Below are 20,397 nucleotides of genomic sequence, written 5' to 3'. Positions count from 1 at the left end.
GTGCCTTGTCCATCAAATATTTTTTAACCTTATCTCTAATTCCCATCACGACCTCCTCTTATTACATTACATATAAATTTTAAGTTTTGAGTATGAAAATAAAAATTTGATGGTAAAAAAACCAGGCCTTCAAGTTTTTGGATTTTATATTTAATTATTTTAACGAAATTATATATATAATTCAATCGAAAAACATCGATGAAGGCAAAAGAAGATTTGAAAACAAAACATCTGCCATGGGAAACCCTCAGTAAATTGCACCTGTTGCCAATTCTACAAACAACTCTGACACAGAATTCTAATAAAAATACATGTCGATCTCAAGCAAAAAATTAGATCAAAATTTCAAGCCAAAATTGGATTACAGGTAGGTAACTCCCCAAAGCAATCTCTTACTTCTTGGCCTGCAAACATCAATAGCTATAAGCCGTGAGCAATGCCATCCAAAACAACAAAAATTGCGAAACTGACATACGAATAATATACAAATATCCTGCTTGTTAGAAACAAAATGAACATATATTAGACATGAGTGAAATTGTGTTCTTTTCTCAAATGATTAAATTGCACATATTCCTTTTGCAGGAGTTATATGTATGTCTTCAGAGAGAGAGAGAGAGAGAGAGAGAGAGAGAGAAAGAGGGTGAAATTATCAACACAGTGGAGCACAAGAAGCCATAAGAAAATAGAATAGAAGATTACCCTTCTCAAGTACTTGTCATGAATCTTCAGTGCCTCTTTACATGCCTTTTTAGCATCTAGATTGCCTGTGATGTTCCCCAATATCTGAAAACGAAACACAAAAGATGAATGCTGGTGGCTGCAACACGTGTGCAATGCGTGCTGCTTGTGTAAGATTTGGGGGGGGTGGTGGGGGGGGGAGAGAGAGAGAGAGAGAGAGGAAAGACCTGCACAACATCATCTAGACCCTTGGCGTCCCTTAAAAGTTGCTTATTCTTTGTCTCGAGAACACTTGCAACAACAAAAACAGCAAGTGCACTGTGCTCCTCTGTACTCCCAGTCTTCACATACTTTCTTTCAAATTTTCCACATTGCTTCAGATGCTTATCATTTAATTCAGGTGCAGTGGCAGTACTCTTCTCTGGTTCCTCATATGTTGCGAAGATGTTTGGGTTGTACTCCATTGCCCACATCAGCTGAAAACAATCTATCTTGCTGTCTTAGTATAAGCTTATTGCAGGAAAGGAAAAAAATGTACAGAATGCATGCTCCAACAAACTAATAAAATTCTGGCCAGCTTGTGCCCAAATTGTATGTATATATGTCTGGATCATACAAATCAACTTGCAATTCCATCAATCTCACTCAACTTCTAATTCCACCAAGTAAAATTAATTTGGAAATTCACATTTTTATTTAGACAACATATTTTTTATGTAAATTATTTTTTCAGAACAGTGTAAATAAGATTAACAAACACTAAACTCTGCCAGAGATCAAGATGACTCAAGTGAGTGCAATACTCTCTCCTTACCTCCCAAAGATACAGTGCATCAACAAAGGAGAATTCTCTTCGGAAAAGTACCATCAGCATCCGAAATGCAAACAGATATTCACCACCATCAAGATCCTCTGCCAGATAAAAGCAAATGAAATTGTCTATATATATGCTATACTAAGGAAAGGAAAGAACCCGAACATGAGGACAAAACATAAGGAGATTGCTATGCTAAAAACTTCAACTTACTACTCATGGCATAAATGATAAGGAGATTGCTGTGCTAAAACATTTGACGTACTTGAGTGTTTAAGTTGAAATTTTTAGCATAAATGTTTTTAGCATAGCAATCTCCTTATGGCATAAATGTTTTTCTGATATTGCAGCCATGACAAACCAGAATAACTTTGTAATCATAATTAATGAGTACTTAAATCGTGTTTCTGTGAATCTACCAACAACCACAAAATATTCTTGAAATAAGAATTAGAGTGCATTAAACTCATGGAAATCTCATGAAATATTTCAGCCAAACTTCTGACTTAAAATTCTGTTTATGACTATAAGACTTCATAGCAAAAAATGAACTTGATAACGAACATGTGACAAACTTTTCTGTACATAAAATAACAAGTTTAAATTTAGTACATGACTGCAATGGCATGCAAGCTAAGAGAATATATTCCTAACAGCAGGTGTAAATTTCCCAAGCAATTAAACCTTTGCTTAGAAATTGTTAAAGTTTGTGCATAGAAAAGGGAAAAAATATATATTAAGTAAAAAAATTTTGTAAATAGTTCAATAAACATATGAACATTCAACAAAAAGAAGACAAGGGAAACCTTATTTTAAATTAATCTAGACAAGTAAAATCCAAAGATCTAGGTCAAAATTTTCCATTTGATATGTGAACTGCAAAATGCTACTTTAAGAAGAAATCAAGAAACTTCTTTTTAATAATTTTCATCGTTTCTTGTCCAGTTGGAATTAAAGCATAAAAGATGAGAAAATAATACAAAGAAAACACATACCAAGATGTTGATGAAGCTTTGGATCAATTGTTCTAATTATTTGCGAGAGGGTACTAAGTTGGGTTTGTACACCTATTGAGCTTGTGCTGCATCTAAAGTTTTCCCTCTGTTATGCCAAAATGAAGAAGTGTAAGTTACATATTCAGGGCACAAGCACCTAACTGTTAATTATTGTAAAAGATCATTTAGGGAGGAAAGGACATCAGTCTTGTGCACTCAAAGTCTACAGCTTTGGAATTATTGCAATCATCATTCCAACACATAATAAGTAAAGAAATCAAACATAGAAGATATTAGGGTGTCACAACATTTTCCTAGAGGAGAAAACAATCAGTTATCTGATAATGGAGGTGGAAGCTGGGATTACTATTCTAACATAATCACTATCCGATCTCTTGAATCTGTCACAAGAATCGTAATTGACAAGCCATAAACTCATTTGAACTATGATTTACATCTCACAGGTTGCCAGTCAAACGTTCACAAATGAACTCCAAAATTCTGGATATCCCTCAAGCAGAATTTTGTAGACAATGAATAAGAGATCATCAGATAATTGAAAACATACATCCAAGATGCAGTTTAGCATGGACTTCAATTCCTAGATTTTATATTTGGAGACACACATAAACTTCGGTATGCTATAACCCAAAGAATAAAAAAGCCTCTTCACAGAGAAATCCAAAATAGACATAATTTAGGTCCATGAATCAGAGGTGAAGTAGCTGATTGAAAAAGTACATACCAAGATGCAGTTTAGCATGGACTTCAATTATGAAATTTGATATTTTTAAACTCACAACAAGTTTGGATGCTAGAACCTAAAGATCAAAGTTTCCTCAAAGAGAAGCCCAGAATAGTTATAACTTTGGTGAATAATATGGAATGTAAGTATAAAATCCATAGAACCTACAGATTCATTTGATGATATAAACCTATCTTCCTCAAAATGGCAACTATTCAGAAAGCTACCTATGAATAACTGCAACTCTATTATTTGCTGATGATGTGTATAATAAGGAACAATTACACTGTCTTCTACATTTAGGAGCTCTGGCATGCCTAAACATTTGGGCAAGTCAGGTATATCAGAAACATTGTTGCAACCATAACTACTCTGAAAATCAACAACCAGCCAATGTTTTTAGAGGGAAAAAAAAGGAACACTGGTTATTCAATGCTAGCAGCAACCCTGCTGCTAGCATTTGATAGGTTCTCTCAGTATATAAACAATTCTAGGTGCCTTAAAAGCCAGAATCATGTGTTTGATGAGGCAAGATAAGAATCTTATTTATGCCTTCATCTAAAATCATCAGCAAAAAGAAACAGAATCACCATCCATATGAACAAGGAACAATATAGGTTTCATTTTCCTCAATTTACATTCCATTTCTAGCTAATAAATTCCTATTACCAAAGAATTTAAAGAGGGGTTCGGGATAGCTTGAACATGAGAAATTATGTTGCAAATATGAATTAGAACTAGAAATTATGTTAGGAATGGAATGAAAATTGACCTTAACTGTTTTGGCATCCTTCTAGCATATCTATAGCATAAACTAGGATGTCATGACATTTGTAACATACCAGTCTTCGCATTGTGCGCTCAAAACACCAGAAGGCATCTGCTTCATTTTCAAGAAGAATTATCATTGGAGAGCAAATATCATTCATTCCTGCTTGAGAAAGAGGACCATAATAAGTATTTAAAGTCCAAATATTTCATTTTGGCAATAAATTATTTAACAGCATGCATTCACCTTGAACATAACTAATTTCATCATCCATCCAGGAATAAACAGCAAGCACATCCCAAAGTCTTGCCTGATTTGTTTCATTCTCATAAAATTCAAGAGCTCGATCTGTACGATTAACATCCAAGCCTATGACACAAATTTTATCATTGTAAGCAAATGATATTTAGAAACTGAGACACAGGAAAAAAGATAGAGCAAGCAAACTTTCTGGTTAAGCATTTTTTTCTTTCATAATGCTATCTATTATCTACAATACTGTATCAATTGTGGCACAGCTCATCTAGGAAGCAGCAAAAACAATAGTACGACCTTGAGAATAAATAGAATGAAAATAAGAAATACAATCAGTAGAGGAGAAAAAAGAATATGAATCAGATGCTTACCAATTTGATGCAATGTAAGCATCCACTGGAGCACTTTCCTGTCTGAAACCATAGTTTTAACATGCCATACTACACCTTGTATATCCTCATCTTTCCCAGAATCTTGTATCGGTTGGCCATCATCAGCAATGACGGGTGTCATGAGAAACTTTCCGCTACCAAGAATAGGAACCAGTTCCTGGCATTTTGCTTTTAATGTCCCATACTTCTCCCTATGTATATTAATTTCCAGTGATAAACAAGAGAGCTACGATAGAGGACAGCAAAAAGAAAAATGACAAACCAGTTTCCATGCGAACAAATGAAGCAATTGAAACATGATAGGCCACCTGAACTGCCCCTCATAGTTGACACTACAACACTTAAAAGTTAAGAACAAGAACCAAATTGAGACCATAACATGATTCCAAATGTCAAACAACACAATATGCTCACCATGGATATCTGTTCTCAAGATTATGACCACAACAGATAAAATATGTTTTATCAAGAAAACTGGAACAAGAAATTTTATAGCTCAACCTATCATAGTATCCAATCAGTAGAAAAAATAGATTATGATAGAAGGTGAAAATCACAAGGATAAAGTTGAATCACGTAGAATAAAAGATCAATTAGTGGAGAAATAATGACAACCCAAGGGAAGATGATACCTCCTGAATCGCCTGAGTTGATTTCGTTCTTCAAACGTGCTGCTAGGATCATAGCAGCCTAACAAGAACTCCCAGACTAATCCCTTGATTGAAGGATGAACACCCTACATAATCATATAAGATGAGGATGAGAGAACAAAAAGGTATTTCATGTTCAGATGCAGCTGTTATAAATGAACTCCAATGCATATTTAAAAGGGCGAAACCACCTAGTAGAGATCCCATCAAACTGGGATATACTGGGAGGTTTTTGAGATATGGTCCTATCATCTGACATGATTGCATGAAGTGGCAGAATCACAAAAGTGTCTTTCTAAAAAGTAATAAAGCCCAAGAAAGGTTCAAGAATAATGCTTTTTTTTACAATCAGTTGCTTACATTAATATAAAGCCTAAAGTTACCAACTATCTCTTAGTTGATTAGTCGATACTTTCACTCCTCTCTATGAGGTTCGAGCAGTGTGTCCCTTATGTGTCCTCATTCGGAGGTTGTATGGTGTTTTCTTGTCAGAAAATTGACTGTGTTATCATTTGATGTGCACTTACCAACCAATTATTGAAATGCATAAATCTATACTAAAAAAAATGAAAGGCCAAAAATTTACTAAAAGAGAAAGAAAGGAGCCTCCTCCAGTTCTAGAAAAACTTAGATCTGTGTTACTAGCTTCAACTAGGTTTCATGAAGTCTAATCTTTTATGTGGCAAAATCTAATTAAATAAATAATCTATTTCTTTGCTCAGTTTATCCATTTGGTCAGATATATTCGTAAGTAGGAGGGAGCAAAAACCATCACACACAAACACACGCACACTCTTTGATACATGAAACTAAATTACTCTATTTTAGGAAAACCAAGTTGGATACGGTCCAGTTTAGCAGCAGACTACAACAATACTTGGTACAATGTGAATGTACCCCTTATAAGAGGAACACAGTGATTTACTTTTTAGTTTCATTCACTTGCATGGTAACTAATTTCACAGGAGTGTTTGAGCCTACACTTGATGGTTACGGCTATAAATACAAGTAATCTAATTCTATAGCTAAAAGAAGAAACCTACCCCGCGTTGGATTCGTCTCAGCACTTTTGCTATATCCAAATGCCCATCTTCAGAGAATGCAGCATGCCATCTTCTTGCACTAAGAGTTTTCCCAGCCTATGAAATACAAAACAGCATCAAACATCAGAAACACTGCAACTCAAGGAATGGCATATAGCGTGATTTAAAAAGCACAAGTTGAAGGGAGTACTGCCATGCACATGACAGAAAGAACAAACTGTAACGAGCAATTGAATATTGATAACAACTATGACTTGAACAGGCATGAAGGTAAAATCGTGTGAAGAAAAAAAGGTGCAAATACCCTGGACTTAAAGCGGGTCTTTGGGGTATCTGCTTTGCATTCTGGTCTGATTGGATAAAAAGCCCCCAAGTCCTCCCCTCCACCTCTCCACATAAGAGTTCCTGCAATTTCCTTGAAACCAGCCATCTAAATTTTATCACTGACCATCCGTCCACGAAGAAAGCAAACACAAAGTTACCACTGACTGCCCATCAAACAACAAACGCCAAAAGATGATAACCTCAAAATGTTACGATCCCTCAAACTAAAACATTCCCAGAGCCCAAATGCTCAATCAATCTATGATTCTTTACATAATACCAAATCGTTCTTCTAAATCAATAATAAACCTGCACTCATCATCCCGAAAGCGAACGACCACCCTCCCGTCAGGAAATATCCAGACCAACAGAACCCGAAATGGAATCGACCACCCAATTCCCATTACGATAAATACAAGAACATGTGCGTGCTTAGAGTTGTATTTGCATACGATACCTTGCTCGGGAGCGGGTGAATTGAAATCTGACTATATCACCATTGAAAAAAGAAAAAGGAAGTTGCAGATGCTACAGAATTTGCCCCATTGAGCTTGTTTGTTTCTCGGAAGAGGCGAAAAGAAAGAGAGATGGATTGTGTGGGTTATTATTATTATTAGTTTGAAGATGAAAGAGCGAAGAAGATGGCAGAGAGAGATGGGATGTGTAGATTTGATTAACGGCTAACTGTTGGTGTTGACACTAGTATCTTTTCCTTGATCTTCGCTTGGCTATATAACAAAAGGCCTTTATTTATTTATATATTTTTTACCGAGGATATAAGTGGCTTCCTTGTTTTTCACATTTATTCATTTAAATAAACTGATTTTAATTTAATAATTATTTATTTACTAAGTTATATGTTAATAATTAAAAAATAACTTTTTTAATTAATTAAATTAGTAGTATATATGATATTATTATTCATTTTTATTTACTTCGCAACGTCGCCGTTTTGTAATTCACGAGACGTGAGGTGTATCCTCATGTCTGGATTTGTTGAATAACCAATCGCCATTCGACACGTCATTTTATCAATTAGACCCTAGTGTACAAGATCTTCACCCTGGTGGAAAAGGAAACCCTAGTATCACTGTATTTCTTTTCTCTTCCGAAGTATTGCTCTCTCTTCCAGCTTCTTGCCGCATCCTCCTCTCTCCTCTTCGTACCAGAGCTCTCCCCAGATCCTCAGAGATGGTAAGAGGTCTACGTTGCTTTTGTTTGGACGCCGAGAAAATTCTAATCTCCCTTTTTTTAGATTCGTTTTCCTGATTTTCCTTCATTTTCCCATAGACCAGTAGAGAAGTTATTTCAATTTGATGGAAACTGTTGCTGGTTGTTCTTCGAACTTTGAGTGATTTTTTTTCTTTACGTGTAGCCGTTCAAGAGATACGTGGAGATTGGAAGAGTGGCGCTGGTGAACTACGGCAAGGAATATGGGAGGCTCGTTGTTATCGTTGATGTTATCGATCAAAACAGGGTATTTACATACTTATATCTTTTTTCCTGTATTAGTCAACTTTTTCGTTTATTATTTTTCTGCTTGCTCCAAAATGTAGTTTTTAAATACCTGTCTTGGTTCGTGTTCTATGTTTCCAGTCGTTTGCTTGATCCTGAATAAACAATATCGTGTTTGCATACAATGAAATTGGCCTCTGATTATGTTGTTTAAAATTGCTTGAAATGCGTTCCATGAATTGCACTAACGGTCGTTTAACGGTGAAGTATCTTTTCAATCTCTTAATTCTTTTGGTTCGATAAAATGCAGTTCCATTTTTTACTTGGTGAAAAATATATAGAAAATCATAGTAGGCTAGTGTTTTGCAATATCACTCTGTAATTGTACTTCATGTTAGTTTATTTAAAAAAACTGTACTTCATGTTTGCCAGACTCAGAACTTTTACATGTATAAAAGAGAAAATTACTAATTTAGTTTTCAGTCTATGTGTCGCGATGCTTTTGAGTTCTAAGAGTTTCTGTTTACAATTTGTCATGAACTTACGAAATTTTTCAAAGTATAAATTTTCATCATTTTTTAGAGAAACAGCAGAAGTTCTTATTTTTCTTACTCAAGTGCCATAAAAAATGACTTCAAGACATAATACTTGAGTTTGTTGTAATCATCTGAATAGTTTAAATAAAATAATTTGATTGTCTTATTTAATCCTCAATTGCTGTAATTTTAAAATTCTTAGAGAACAAAATATAGGCAAAATAGAATGACCAAGTTCCATTTTTTGCAAGGAATACATAACATGTACTGTTGTAAGCAAGCCGGTATGTTGGAAAGAAATTTGCATTCTGTATCTTGGTCAAATTTAATGTGTCCTTTTCACCTATGTCCTACAGGCTCTTGTTGATGCCCCTGATATGGTGAGAAGCCAAATGAACTTCAAAAGGCTATCACTCACTGATATTAAGATTGACATTAACAGGGTTCCAAAAAAGAAGGCTCTAATTGAAGCCATGCAGAAGGCTGGTATGTAATGTGTAGAAAACAAAATATTTGAGGTGTTTTTTTGGATCATTTACTTAAAAGGAAAATTGAACTGCTTGCAGATGTTCAGGGTAAATGGGAGAAAAGTTCCTGGGGCAGGAAACTGATTGTGCAGAAAAGAAGGGCCTCACTCACTGATTTTGATAGGTTCAAGGTCATGTTGGCAAAGATCAAGGTAAGTAATGATCCGAGCTCCTGTATGCATGTGTTTGTGCATGTTTTTACACAAACCAACAGTATTCATTTGAACTATTCTTCTACTGTTCTTTACCCTGCCTAACTTCGCATGGCTGTGCTGAATCAACAGTGTAGACTTCATAGCTGGCGTTATTAGTCTCCTCTGTCACTGCCCTAACTTTTTGTATGATTATGCAATTTGCAACTGAATATGTGTTTTTAAATATTGGTGCAGAGGGGTGGAATTATCAGGCAGGAGCTTGCCAAACTCAAAAAGGAGAGCACAGCCTAGAATTTGGTTTTTTTTTTTTTTTTTTGTCTCTTATAATTCTCCTTTCCTACTTTAGCAATTTAGCAATTCGGGGACAAAAAAATCAGCTATTTAGCACTTTGGTTTTTATGTCTGTTACTGTGATTAAATAGAGGGAGTCAGATATTCTGCATCGTTATTAGAAAGTGGGTAGAAGGTTCTCTTCTTGTTTGTCTTATTTTCTCATGGGTTTGTTTCTGAACCAGAGAATTGAGATATGGAGTCACATTGGATTTGAAATTACTTATTTTTAGTTGCGTGTTTAATACAAGCATCTTATTCTGGTTTACTTATTTGTAATTAAGTATTAGATTAAAGTGGGTTTATGTTTGCTAATTTTGCATATTAAGAGTTGGATATATTACGTTATTTTCTTTGTTAAATTTGATTTAAAGTTCAATTATGCATATAAGACAAATATGATCGGATATTTAGATAAAAAGTATGCTATAATTTTAAGCGAGGTATTGGATGATTTTTTTAGTCATGATTTTAGATAAATTTCAAGCACCCAAATAGTACGACCTCCAAATTTCTCTTCAATTTCACCCTCTATCAGTTAGATAAGCTATTGGAAACAATAGAAGTAGGGATTGCAAGATGTATTCAAAATTGCATCTTGTGTTTGATCCGAAATCTACTTGAAGTGGTTTGGGTTGGGGAAAATAATGACCAGGACAGAGCGGGTCTGGGTTGAGAGGAGCTCCACATTCTCAGATCTTCCTATGGAAGATTGGAGAACTACTTGGTCCAAGAGGACCTGATTGGAAAAGAGGAGAGTAGATACGCAGAAACAGTCTTTGAGATTCTTCTAGTGTGTTTCCGAATAAGGTGACTCAAGTCTTGATCGGTCATTTTTTCCTTTCACAGTCAAGGGTCTTGTTAAATTTAATGTTTTTTTTTATCCGTTTAGTTTCAATTTTAGTTCAAATCTACCGTGAAGTTGTTTCACGGTAGGATACGAAAATACCATAAAACGTGTATGCATAAATTTCGGGCTTTCTGATTTGATCAGTTAGTTGAAGTAATCTGCTTCTATTTGCATTCCTATATATACAAGCAAGAAATAAAAAATGCGTACTTCTTCTTTCTCCAAAAACTGCCTTCCGGAAAACAGCAAAACAGAGGCTTGCATAATCTTGCTCTGTTTGGTTGTCCCTCTCTCTCATCAACTTTCTCTCTCTAATTTCTCTCATTCACAGAGGCTCCCTTGAAGCTCATTTACTTACAATCAACAGGTCTTGCTTGAGCACTCTTTTCCTGTTTTTACTTGTGGTAGAAGCAAGAGAGAGCACGCGGCTTTTGTAGGGCATTTCAGTTTTAGACAAAGAGAGGAAGCAAATCTTTTCAACATATTTCTGCTAGATGATACAAGGCAAGATTATTCGCAAATTTGATAAAATACGAAATAAATTCAGAAAATTAAACTTGCCCTGCGTTCGTGGAGAGGTCAAATTTAGTACCCCGGAGAACAGAGCAAGTTTTGATATCAGAGAATACGTCTCTTGTCTTGGTGTCTATCTCTGTACAAAACTAAACTGTTAGAAAATAAATATTTAATATTATTATACAATTTAATATTTTGTAGTGATTAAATTTGGAATTTAATTTATTTTAAATGTAATATATGGTTTAATTAATCTTAATTTATTATTTATAAGTATTTAATATAAATAATATATTATTATTATTATTATTACGATAAAAAAATAATAGTTGAAATTATTTGTGCTATTAAATTTAAATTTAACCAAGACCGGGTATTCCTCGAGTCGTATTACTTCGTAAGTTTCAAGGGCAGAGCATACCGTAGGTAGTTTAAGTGGCGTACTCAAAAATTGGTTACCATGGACGATGAGTCTGAGTCTACCTTAATCACACACACCAAATTTCAATGATGTCCTGGGTAATTGTCCTTCCACGAAATTGTTTTGTTTTGCTTAGTTAAAAAAGAAAAAAAATATATGAATTTTTATTCCAAATTAATAATAACAGTAAGCGTACAAACATTGATTTTATTTTTTAACAACTTTGCTTAATTTTTTGTATCCAACAAGTAAACCTCAAAGTAGGTTTTTGTAACCAAATCAACGTCTCTGGTACTTTAGAAAGCTAGATCAGTTTTAACCATAGTAATTATTATAAATAAAAGAGTTTAACTGCGCTCGTTATAAATTTAATTTAATTATAATAATTTTATTTATACACTAATAAATTAAATTTTTAATTTTAAACAATGACTTATAATAATTTAAGAACTCACAAATTTTAAATATAATATAAATACTTTAATCATTTCACACAATACTCTCGGTACCAAACAAACCTCTAATCACCTATTCACCAACCTTGGCCGACCTACAATTTAGAGAAAAACAGAGGGAACTTTTTCGCATAATAATATTTAAACATCATCTCCGAAAGTCAAACGTACGTGCGTTCAGAAGCGGCAGGCCAAATGATAATACAGACCACCGAGCAACGATTTCCTAATACTGGTGTTTTCCGTAACTTCCACACCAGACGCCCTGAATTTTGAATGTTGGCAACAAATAACTTCCATGATAAGACTTTGAAGCAAGTTCTTAAATTTAGATTTAAGATCAATTTTTATTTGTAAATCTAGATTTTTAAAACTTTATTTACAAATTTAAGATTATTCAAACAATAATATCACTCCCAGAGTAAATTTGTCTTGAAATTAAACATATTATAGACCATACCACATATATGATGATGCTGAGTTTAGAGACTTGAATTGAATTGAATCTCTTTTTTACGCTCTACAAGAATTCCCAGAAAATTATGCAAGATAAAAACCATTCAGTTAGAATCTATAAACTAATTTAAGAGTAATAATTTTTTTCTTTTTAAATTTAAGAATTTAGTGTGAATAAATGGAATAAAAGATTTATTTACAAATAAAAGAATATATATATATATATATATACCTTCGTCCCAGTTAAATCTTAATGGAAAGAGGATGGCCACAATTGATTCAGAACAAGAGACTTCAACTATGGCATATTCAGCTATGAGTTGATCATGGAATCAGCCCAAAGGCATGCTCAACTTGAGCCCGGGTTCAAAGGAACAGAGACTTGAGATGAAAAGAGCGACTTATGAACAAAACTCTTATTGGACCTGTAAATTACTACACTTTATACTATTTTTTTTCCTCACAGTTTCATCTTTTTCCCTAATAAATCCAATAAAAGAACATATTAAGCACATAGAAACTAGACAGAAAAACTGAAAGGACAGCAACTATGACAGCATCCGACCACTGAACAAACCCCGGGACAGTCATGCCGACCTTTGGCATATAAAGCAAAGGCATGCAGAAGCAAGAATTCTACAAACAGAGAAGAAGCTGACTTTCGGTAAATATTCAGCTACTGTAGAGGGTTTACCGATTACCTGGATGGTAATAAAGCACCTACCAGCCAACATCTTTCTCTTTGAGCAGAGCAACTAGCAATACTCTTCACTCCTATGCCAAGTAATTGGCCATTCCTCAGAATTTTGCCTAGGACTCCTGAAAATGAATTTAACGCAACAAGGCAATCTATTGCCAAAATAATTGCCTACTGAAAACATGATCATGCTTGGAATTCATTGCCAATAAGGATCTCATCTACCAGTGAGTTTCAATCTATCTTTTGCCAAGTAACCAGTTCTTATCATGCCATGCCCAAAACTGGGGGAAGAACAGAGTGCCCTTTTATGGATTGCTGCAGAAACAGAGAAGCCCACAAGAAGTTAGCTATCAGAAAACTGACAACAATGGACAACACCGCAAATACAGAAAATTCTTATATTCTTGTACTTTGTATCTTCCACAGCCATTTTATGCACATGAAGAAGTTATATGGTTTAGTTAATGAAGGAGAGGAAGGGCGCCATATTCAATCCTGTTCAACTTATCCATAACATGTTGATGTAGGCAGATAAGTTCCTGCCAACACTAAAACTCTACAATAATAGTTACTTATACAGAATATATATTTTATTCCTCTTCCTGAAGCAAATATATCACCATCAAATTAAACATTAAAAACTACCCAACTAACTTCATGCTTAATCTGAGATTTATGGTCCTCTCAAAAGGGTCCAATACCATAATGTACAATCTGTTGATATTGAAACAAATCCAAAAATCACAGGATTTATTTGCGAATCTACACTTGTTCAAGTAGGAGAACTGTAAATTTTATTAGAATGAGAAAAGAAACTGTGCTCTCAAAGAATTCCATCTGCGATGCAACAATGCATTTTAAATGATAGAATTTTGAATTAATTGTCATTGCACATGAAATTCATGAGTTCAAATTTTTTCAATTTTGGAAGAATTTTTACCATCTTTAATTGAACTAAGTATGGATTAAACAGAAAAATTTTAGATTTATTCGAAACATAGATTTAACCCCACAAGAATAAGTAACTAGACAGAATTTGCATATTTTTCAACAAGTTCATTATTTGTCAAAGTCTCACAAATCTCACCTCAATCAACTAAAAAGGAGCTTCCAATGATTCATCCCAAACCTCTGCACTTCCATTTGAGAGATCTTCCACATCTTCTTCCATGGACAGCCTAATATATTCTCTGTGTGCAAAGCGGTCCCACTCCGTCAAAGTTGGATCCTCACGTTCCTGCTCAGACCAAAATGGAAATGATACCATTTCGGTTCCAAATTATCAAGCTAGCAAAATGGCAAGCAATAAATAACCATGCAATGGCCAAAAATAGAAGCAGGATACTGAATGTACCTGGCGGATGAGAAATGGGTCACGAGTTTCAAATGCCATAAACTTATTGAGGTTGAAAAGAATATTAAAAACATTTCCTGATAGCTTGGATCCTTTCAGATCACGTAGTGTGATATAGTCTTCCCTCTGAAAGCAAAGTCATAACAGAAAGTTGATTCATGCCAAAAAAGTAGAATTGGATAAAGTTCCTGACAGATGAACCAGGCTTTACCTCTGGTGCAATCATGTCAATTATTTGACACAGTATATCTTCAAATAAGACAGGTTCTTGGGCCATGCATTCCATACGATGAACCTGCTCTTCGTAGAAGAATTGCATTTCATTTGATGTAATCACCCCATTTCCATCCAAATCAATGCACTTAAACCTGCAAGGACAACTCTCTTGATGTTTCATAGCTATCAATAATGAAAATTTTTAATTGAAAATTGTTGAAAGGAAGAGCTTTTGCTAGGCGCCTTGACTAAACTCCAACACATGCTTTCAAGAAAATTGCTCTGCTTAGCTTATGATAAATGCAAATATGTAAATCCTTTCATGATATCAAATTTACCTTGATTTTCCAAACAATAACATCCTTCTAACAGCATATCAAACCACGAACTACATATATTTTCTTAAGTAAAAAGATAAAATCCATTCACAGGCGTAGGGGGTTGGTTTTGATCGAGGACTGCAAGCAAATATATACTAATTTGTAATCCCAACATCTTTCGATGTATTTAAGATATGTTTACAAATTAAATAAGCTAGGTGTCCTTTTCTTCATTCTTATGCAGGAAAGAATACAATCCTGTATTCAGTTTTTGCAATGAGAGAAATGGAAAAACAAATAGATATAGATACCAGTATTCGAGACTGGGCTCAGATGATTTGTCCTCCTCTGATAGCATGAAGTACACAAAATCTTCATAACCCATTTTCCCTTCAACTCCGCTGGTAAACTTCCTTGGAATCTGAGATGGACATGAAGCATATATAAAAGAACAGTGAAATACTCGTTCAAAAAAAGAAATTTCCATTTCAAATAACCAGATCGTTTAACACATAATTTGGGCGAAAGGCACAGAGTGAATCATGTACCTGTGAGAATATTCTGTCAACAATCCTATAGGTAAGGGCATGATTACCATATCTGACGAGGTTCTCTTTATCAATCAAAAAGTCATGATCGGTATCAAGCTCCCAAAACTTGCAGTATATAACATAGAAATGCTCATAGGAGAAGTACCTGAATGTCAGGAGGAAAATGCAAACTACATAACTCACATCATTACTAAAAATGCTTTCATCAATTTCTTCAAACCATGATGCTATTGCTACAAATAAGAAAAATATTATCTATGTGCTATATGTAAGTCCAGTAGTTTCAGACACAAGTCAGCTGACCTTATCAAGTCAATCCCATAGTTTTATAATTATGCAGTTGTATACAGGTTTAGCAGATGAAGAGAAAGCTCCTTAAAAGGCAGAATTTAAAAAGATATTTCATGTAAAGAGATAAGCTAACCTAAGAACTTTGTTGATGTCCTCTTCCTCTTCAGCATGTTGCATTGCAGCAATAAGGTTCCCACGTTTCAGCTCCCTGAGAGTAAGACGGCCATTTCCTGATCTATTCATGTAATAAAATATTCTGTAGATTACAGTTTCAGCTGGGAAATCACCACAAAGAATTATGACATGTAACATCAGTATTAAAACACTGTATATTCAACCAGAACAAAAATAGGAAGGTCATAAAATAGACAAACCATTCATCTAAAGATAACATGCAACAACTAAATAGCAACTTTCAACTACACTAGAGAAAATCAAAAATGAAAAGAATGGATAAACAGTAACTCCGACTGTATAAGATAAATGCAAGCAAAGCATTGGTCAGGTCATATTACAGGCTTCATTAGAATGCTTCTCTGGATTTTCTTAACGTTAGCTGGGTGGCTAGTGGATGAATGCAGAGTTGGGTAATTTGGAAATTGAAATATATAAGCACTTTTTAAGGTAAAGTCCACTTCTTTCCATAGGATCAGAAATTTGGTTTCAGATCCTTTATATTTTATTTACAGGTCATTCCCTCCCTTGTGAGCAAGACTTAGTTGTCATCATTTAAATTTTAACAAACTCTTCTCAGAATTTTTTTTTTTTTTTTTTTTTATATGTAGAGGCAGTTCCTTGGTGACTTATGAAAGAAAGTTTTTTCTTCTAAGGAAATAAATAAATAAATCATTAGGCAACGATCCTTGACAACCTTTTATGCCAATATTGCTAACTTATGTTTTCAAGAAGGAAAGAAAAATAGCAAAGCCTTCATTTCCTGTGGAGTAGGACAGTTGATACAGGTTGATAAAGACTGATATAGGGCAGGATGCAAATGAGGAAAATATATAGACAACAAAAAGAACTAGATAAAGAAAATGTAACTGAAGAGAGACGAAGAACATGGATAAAGAGTGAATACCAGACTTTAGATCTCCAACTCCAACAATTTTTTATTGCAATAATCATAACCACCATAAACCCTAACAAAAGCTACTCTTATACAGGCAAACACATTAAAGAAAATATTCTAAAAATCAATATAGGAAACTAAATAAAAGTTACGGTAGCAAATGACTTCTAAATAAGAAGCTTTTAAAAGTTATGATAGGAAAAAGTAAATTGCAAAAATTTCCTAAATTCAATAATTTTAATTGCAAACGAAAACCATATTACATCATCATTTTAGAAATGTGTTATAATATTTGGGTTCTCCAGTTTAACTTTTTTCAGTTCACCATCATGTTTCCCCTCAACACATGCCCCATCTAGGTTTCTCTCAATTAAGAGGTTATCTTTTTTTTTTTTATCCAACATATACAAAGGCTAGGTCAGATTTTTTTTGGCCTATTGCAGCTACTTAGGCTAAGGAAGCCTTATCGCTACAGAATTTTTCTTACGCCCAACTATATCATAACTTGTGGAACGAAACTCAACTTGGTCATTACAATCTCAACCACATACTAATGAGTTAAACCCTAACTCAACAAAACATTATGGACTAGTCTGGATATACCATGACTTTAAAACAAAAACCAACTTGATCACTACAACCTCAATAACACATTGATGAGCTAAACCTTAACTGAATATAAACTGCCAACAACCAGTCCAAAAAACACTCACAAAGTGTTGAGTTTCATGTTTTCAGTGAGATTTGAATTTGTGACCTCAAGTAAAATGCAAAGATTTTAACCACTACACAACCGTGTTGCTGGTAGAGATTTTCTAGTTTACATGATTCATTAATTCAACTTGACAAAGAGCAAGACGACATGGATGTCCAGCCCACGATTTGATCAATCAAGCCAGATGTTGATGTTCATGTATAGTAAGATTACATTATCTAACCGAAAATCTAGACCTTTATTGCCAAAATTTACAATTTAAAAAAATCAATCAATTACCCACATACCATATCTTTCTTGAAATTCAGGCGTGTTCTGCAAGAATTCCAACCCTGGATGGGTTGCTAAAAGTTCTCGAAGAACAGGTTTGAAGTCAGCCTGCATCAAACACAATCACAGAATGAAAAAGGATGGTAGTCTAACCACAGCTAATGAAGAACTATCAATTCCGAAACAAACCTGACTAAGATATTCACATTGTGGCTGCTTCAGAATATTAAATATCCGAGTTGCTATATCCATTGCCAACATATTGTTATCAATCCAATATTCAATAAACGCGTCCCTTTAAAGCATGATAAAACAAATTGTACGTCAAATAAGGACCTTATCTATACATTCAAGATCATAAATGAAGAATACTTGATGGAAGAGGATAAAATTACTTTTACAAATAGCAAGTTCTTCACCAATTCACGTCTTTGTACAAGTGCATCAGAGAACATACCTGGTTACTATACCAATGCAGTCAGTATCTATCATTCTGAAAAGTGCAGAAGAGAAGAAGGATGGTAGCTTGCACACTTCCTTCGTAACTGATTTAAATTCTGCACATCCAGAAAAGGAGAAATGTTTAACTTCCTAGGGACATCCATCCTTGACGTTGCCTTAAATCTTAGAGCCAAAACCTTTGCAATATATAAAAGGTATATTTATAAATTGGATTTCAAATATTACCATCTATTTGCAACCCATTTAAAGGATTATTAAACAGGTAATTAATTCTAGAAAGGCAATGTTCCTTCAGTTCCTTCGTGGGTGGACGCCCATTTTGGAAATAAAACTGCAAGCGCATTAACAATACAACACTATAAGAACTGAAATCCATTGCATTATTGTCATGATAAAACCAGACTTCCAAATTAACAAGTAAACCTTAATTATGACTATCTTGCGACAGCAACTGTCAGAAGTGAGTCAAACCTGAGGTATGACTTCTCGCACTGGTTCACTAACTAATTTTAATGGAGAACCTAAAGATGAAGGGCTGGTTCTTTGCTTTGATGTGCGAGGCGACCCAGATGAACTTCTTGGTGAGAGTGGAGGTGTGCTGCCAGCAGAAAACATGGAAGGCACAGCATTGTTCCCAAAAACGTTAGCATTAAAAGAGTTCCCAGAAGCAGTAATGGGAATCCCTGCCTTTGCATCATCAATCAAAGATTTCACCTACATCAACACCAAACAGCAAAAGAAAAGAAAAAAGTTCACCAATACAAGAAACTGTATATTCATCCAATCCATATTCATTTCTACCATCAACATCCTTGTTTCTATTCAACAACTAGCATGACTGTGTATCATTTTTTGCCACTTCATTTGCCCTCCCATTTTCAGTCTAGTTTCCTCGTGCAGACTAAAGGAAATTTAAATGACAGAGTCGAGCACCATTTCTAACAGAGCAATCAAACCACAAACGAAACCACTTACAGAGAGTTCATAAAGAAACAGCAAGAACACAAGAATAGAAATGTGAAGGACTTAATGAGAAATTAGAACAAAAAGTACCAATCGACAAGTGTCTGGAAGCGAAAGCCACTGAGAGAACAAATTCTCTGCAATCTGAACTTTTAGTCCAAAAAGAGACACGTCCGGATGCTGCAACAACTCAGGGACCAAACGAGGAACATCATCTACATCATCGATATCCATCTTCTATCTCTAATCTGAATATAAAAATCTCATAAACCACAGGGATTCCAAACCACCTCAAAACCCTAACTCCTCAATTCTTCAAATCCTATATAGGAGAAATCTTCACTTCACCGACCACGTCACAATCAATCACCAGCAACTCAAATCAATCACAAACGTCGCCGCCATTTAAAGTCGTTCGCGGATATTTCCTGTCACTTCGATTCTTAATTTCCACAAAGAAAACATGAAGTTTCAAGGGGATTAACACACTGTGAAAAGTATAGGCGACAGTGATTCCACTCGTAATTATACTCCTATAACCCTAGGCCCCTACTTCTCCACTAAGAAACCTGAAAACAAAGTGACAGACCTTCGAGTTTTCGCAATTAAATAAAAATAAAAATGAACAACAATAAACAGAAGAATTCCAGTTTGTCCTTTCGCTTCCAGTTCTTCGAGAAACCACTTCCTAAAAGAACTTCCGCAAACAAACTTGCATCGGTTCTGCTGCTTCAGAGAAAACTAGAGTAGAGAATTGAACCGAGTTTTGGCGCAGAACCAGAGAAAACGTAATCGGTTGTTCCAGAGAGAATTCTCCTGTTCCGATTTTTCTTTTCAGTTTGGAGAGAAAGAGAGAGAGAGAGAGAGAGAGGAGTAGTAGAGTATGTTACTGCAATGTAAAATGGTCAATAAGAGAAATTGAGAGGTTATATTATGTTGTACAGTGTACGTATATATATATATATACCCGGTATTCTTCAGGTTTGACTTTTGAGTCAACACAAATGAATGGCTCATCCTTATCCTCTTTCGACTCGCAATAATATACATATCCGTGAGAGAGGACAATCACATCAATTATTTTTTTTTAAAAGAAAAAATTGAAATTATAATT

General features: G+C 34.7%; 3 protein-coding genes across 5 annotated transcripts; 1 reads left to right on the top strand and 2 right to left on the bottom strand.

The window, feature by feature from the left end:
• Window positions 1-232: 232 nt before the first annotated feature.
• Window positions 233-7,396, bottom strand: LOC110807685 (uncharacterized). Of its 3 annotated transcripts, none has more exons than XM_022032876.2 (12): window positions 7,126-7,396; window positions 6,649-6,774; window positions 6,345-6,440; window positions 5,284-5,387; window positions 4,631-4,842; window positions 4,251-4,373; window positions 4,078-4,166; window positions 2,491-2,596; window positions 1,496-1,593; window positions 909-1,157; window positions 703-786; window positions 233-404 (listed from the first exon to the last, which is right to left on the bottom strand). In XM_022032876.2, the coding sequence occupies exons 2-12, from the start codon at window positions 6,772-6,774 to the stop codon at window positions 393-395; spliced, it is 1,299 nt and encodes a 432-aa protein (XP_021888568.1). In that variant the 5' UTR covers window positions 7,126-7,396; the 3' UTR covers window positions 233-392. The 3 variants fall into 3 exon arrangements, with proteins under 3 accessions (XP_021888568.1, XP_021888569.1, XP_021888570.1); XM_022032877.2 differs by having other exon boundaries at window positions 6,649-6,759; XM_022032878.2 differs by having other exon boundaries at window positions 6,649-6,749.
• A 330-nt stretch (window positions 7,397-7,726) lies between these two features.
• LOC110807670 (large ribosomal subunit protein eL14y) lies at window positions 7,727-9,939 on the top strand. The gene is made up of 5 exons (XM_022032847.2): window positions 7,727-7,862; window positions 8,044-8,145; window positions 9,016-9,145; window positions 9,226-9,338; window positions 9,576-9,939. The coding sequence occupies exons 1-5, from the start codon at window positions 7,860-7,862 to the stop codon at window positions 9,630-9,632; spliced, it is 405 nt and encodes a 134-aa protein (XP_021888539.1). The 5' UTR covers window positions 7,727-7,859; the 3' UTR covers window positions 9,633-9,939.
• A 2,704-nt stretch (window positions 9,940-12,643) lies between these two features.
• LOC110807665 (serine/threonine protein phosphatase 2A regulatory subunit B''alpha-like) lies at window positions 12,644-20,206 on the bottom strand. The gene is made up of 13 exons (XM_088215515.1): window positions 19,374-20,206; window positions 18,792-19,034; window positions 18,546-18,651; window positions 18,316-18,415; window positions 18,048-18,153; window positions 17,876-17,966; window positions 15,935-16,076; window positions 15,508-15,655; window positions 15,271-15,380; window positions 14,635-14,791; window positions 14,424-14,549; window positions 14,157-14,306; window positions 12,644-13,384 (listed from the first exon to the last, which is right to left on the bottom strand). Exons 1-12 carry the CDS (start codon window positions 19,515-19,517, stop codon window positions 14,166-14,168), a joined length of 1,614 nt encoding a protein of 537 aa, XP_088071641.1. The 5' UTR covers window positions 19,518-20,206; the 3' UTR covers window positions 12,644-13,384; window positions 14,157-14,165.
• Between the last annotated feature and the right edge of the window lie 191 nt (window positions 20,207-20,397).

The sequence above is a fragment of the Carica papaya genome, chromosome 3, assembly GCF_054855325.1.
Source record: "Carica papaya isolate Zhongbai chromosome 3, ASM5485532v1, whole genome shotgun sequence".
Classification (NCBI taxonomy): domain Eukaryota; kingdom Viridiplantae; phylum Streptophyta; class Magnoliopsida; order Brassicales; family Caricaceae; genus Carica; species Carica papaya.
Note: the sequence above shows the minus strand (reverse complement) of the source record. Positions and strands in the feature narration are given on the sequence as shown.

What these genes read in the sequence shown, in the direction of transcription:
- LOC110807670 (XM_022032847.2), top strand. An exon ending in ATGTTATCGATCAAAACAGG is followed by an intron (nt 8,146 to 9,015) that starts GTATTTACATAC and finishes TATGTCCTACAG; the next exon opens with GCTCTTGTTGATGCCCCTGA. An exon ending in TGAAGCCATGCAGAAGGCTG is followed by an intron (nt 9,146 to 9,225) that starts GTATGTAATGTG and finishes AACTGCTTGCAG; the next exon opens with ATGTTCAGGGTAAATGGGAG.
- LOC110807685 (XM_022032876.2), bottom strand. Translation starts at nt 6,774, where the DNA reads ATGGCTGGTTTCAAGGAAATTGCAGGAACTCTTATGTGGAGAGGTGGA. An exon ending in AGACCCGCTTTAAGTCCAGG is followed by an intron (nt 6,441 to 6,648) that starts GTATTTGCACCT and finishes TGTATTTCATAG; the next exon opens with GCTGGGAAAACTCTTAGTGC. An exon ending in ATGCACTGTATCTTTGGGAG is followed by an intron (nt 1,158 to 1,495) that starts GTAAGGAGAGAG and finishes GATTGTTTTCAG; the next exon opens with CTGATGTGGGCAATGGAGTA.
- LOC110807665 (XM_088215515.1), bottom strand. Translation starts at nt 19,517, where the DNA reads ATGGATATCGATGATGTAGATGATGTTCCTCGTTTGGTCCCTGAGTTG. An exon ending in AAATGGGTTGCAAATAGATG is followed by an intron (nt 18,416 to 18,545) that starts GTAATATTTGAA and finishes CTGGATGTGCAG; the next exon opens with AATTTAAATCAGTTACGAAG. An exon ending in ACCCATTTCTCATCCGCCAG is followed by an intron (nt 14,307 to 14,423) that starts GTACATTCAGTA and finishes TGGTCTGAGCAG; the next exon opens with GAACGTGAGGATCCAACTTT.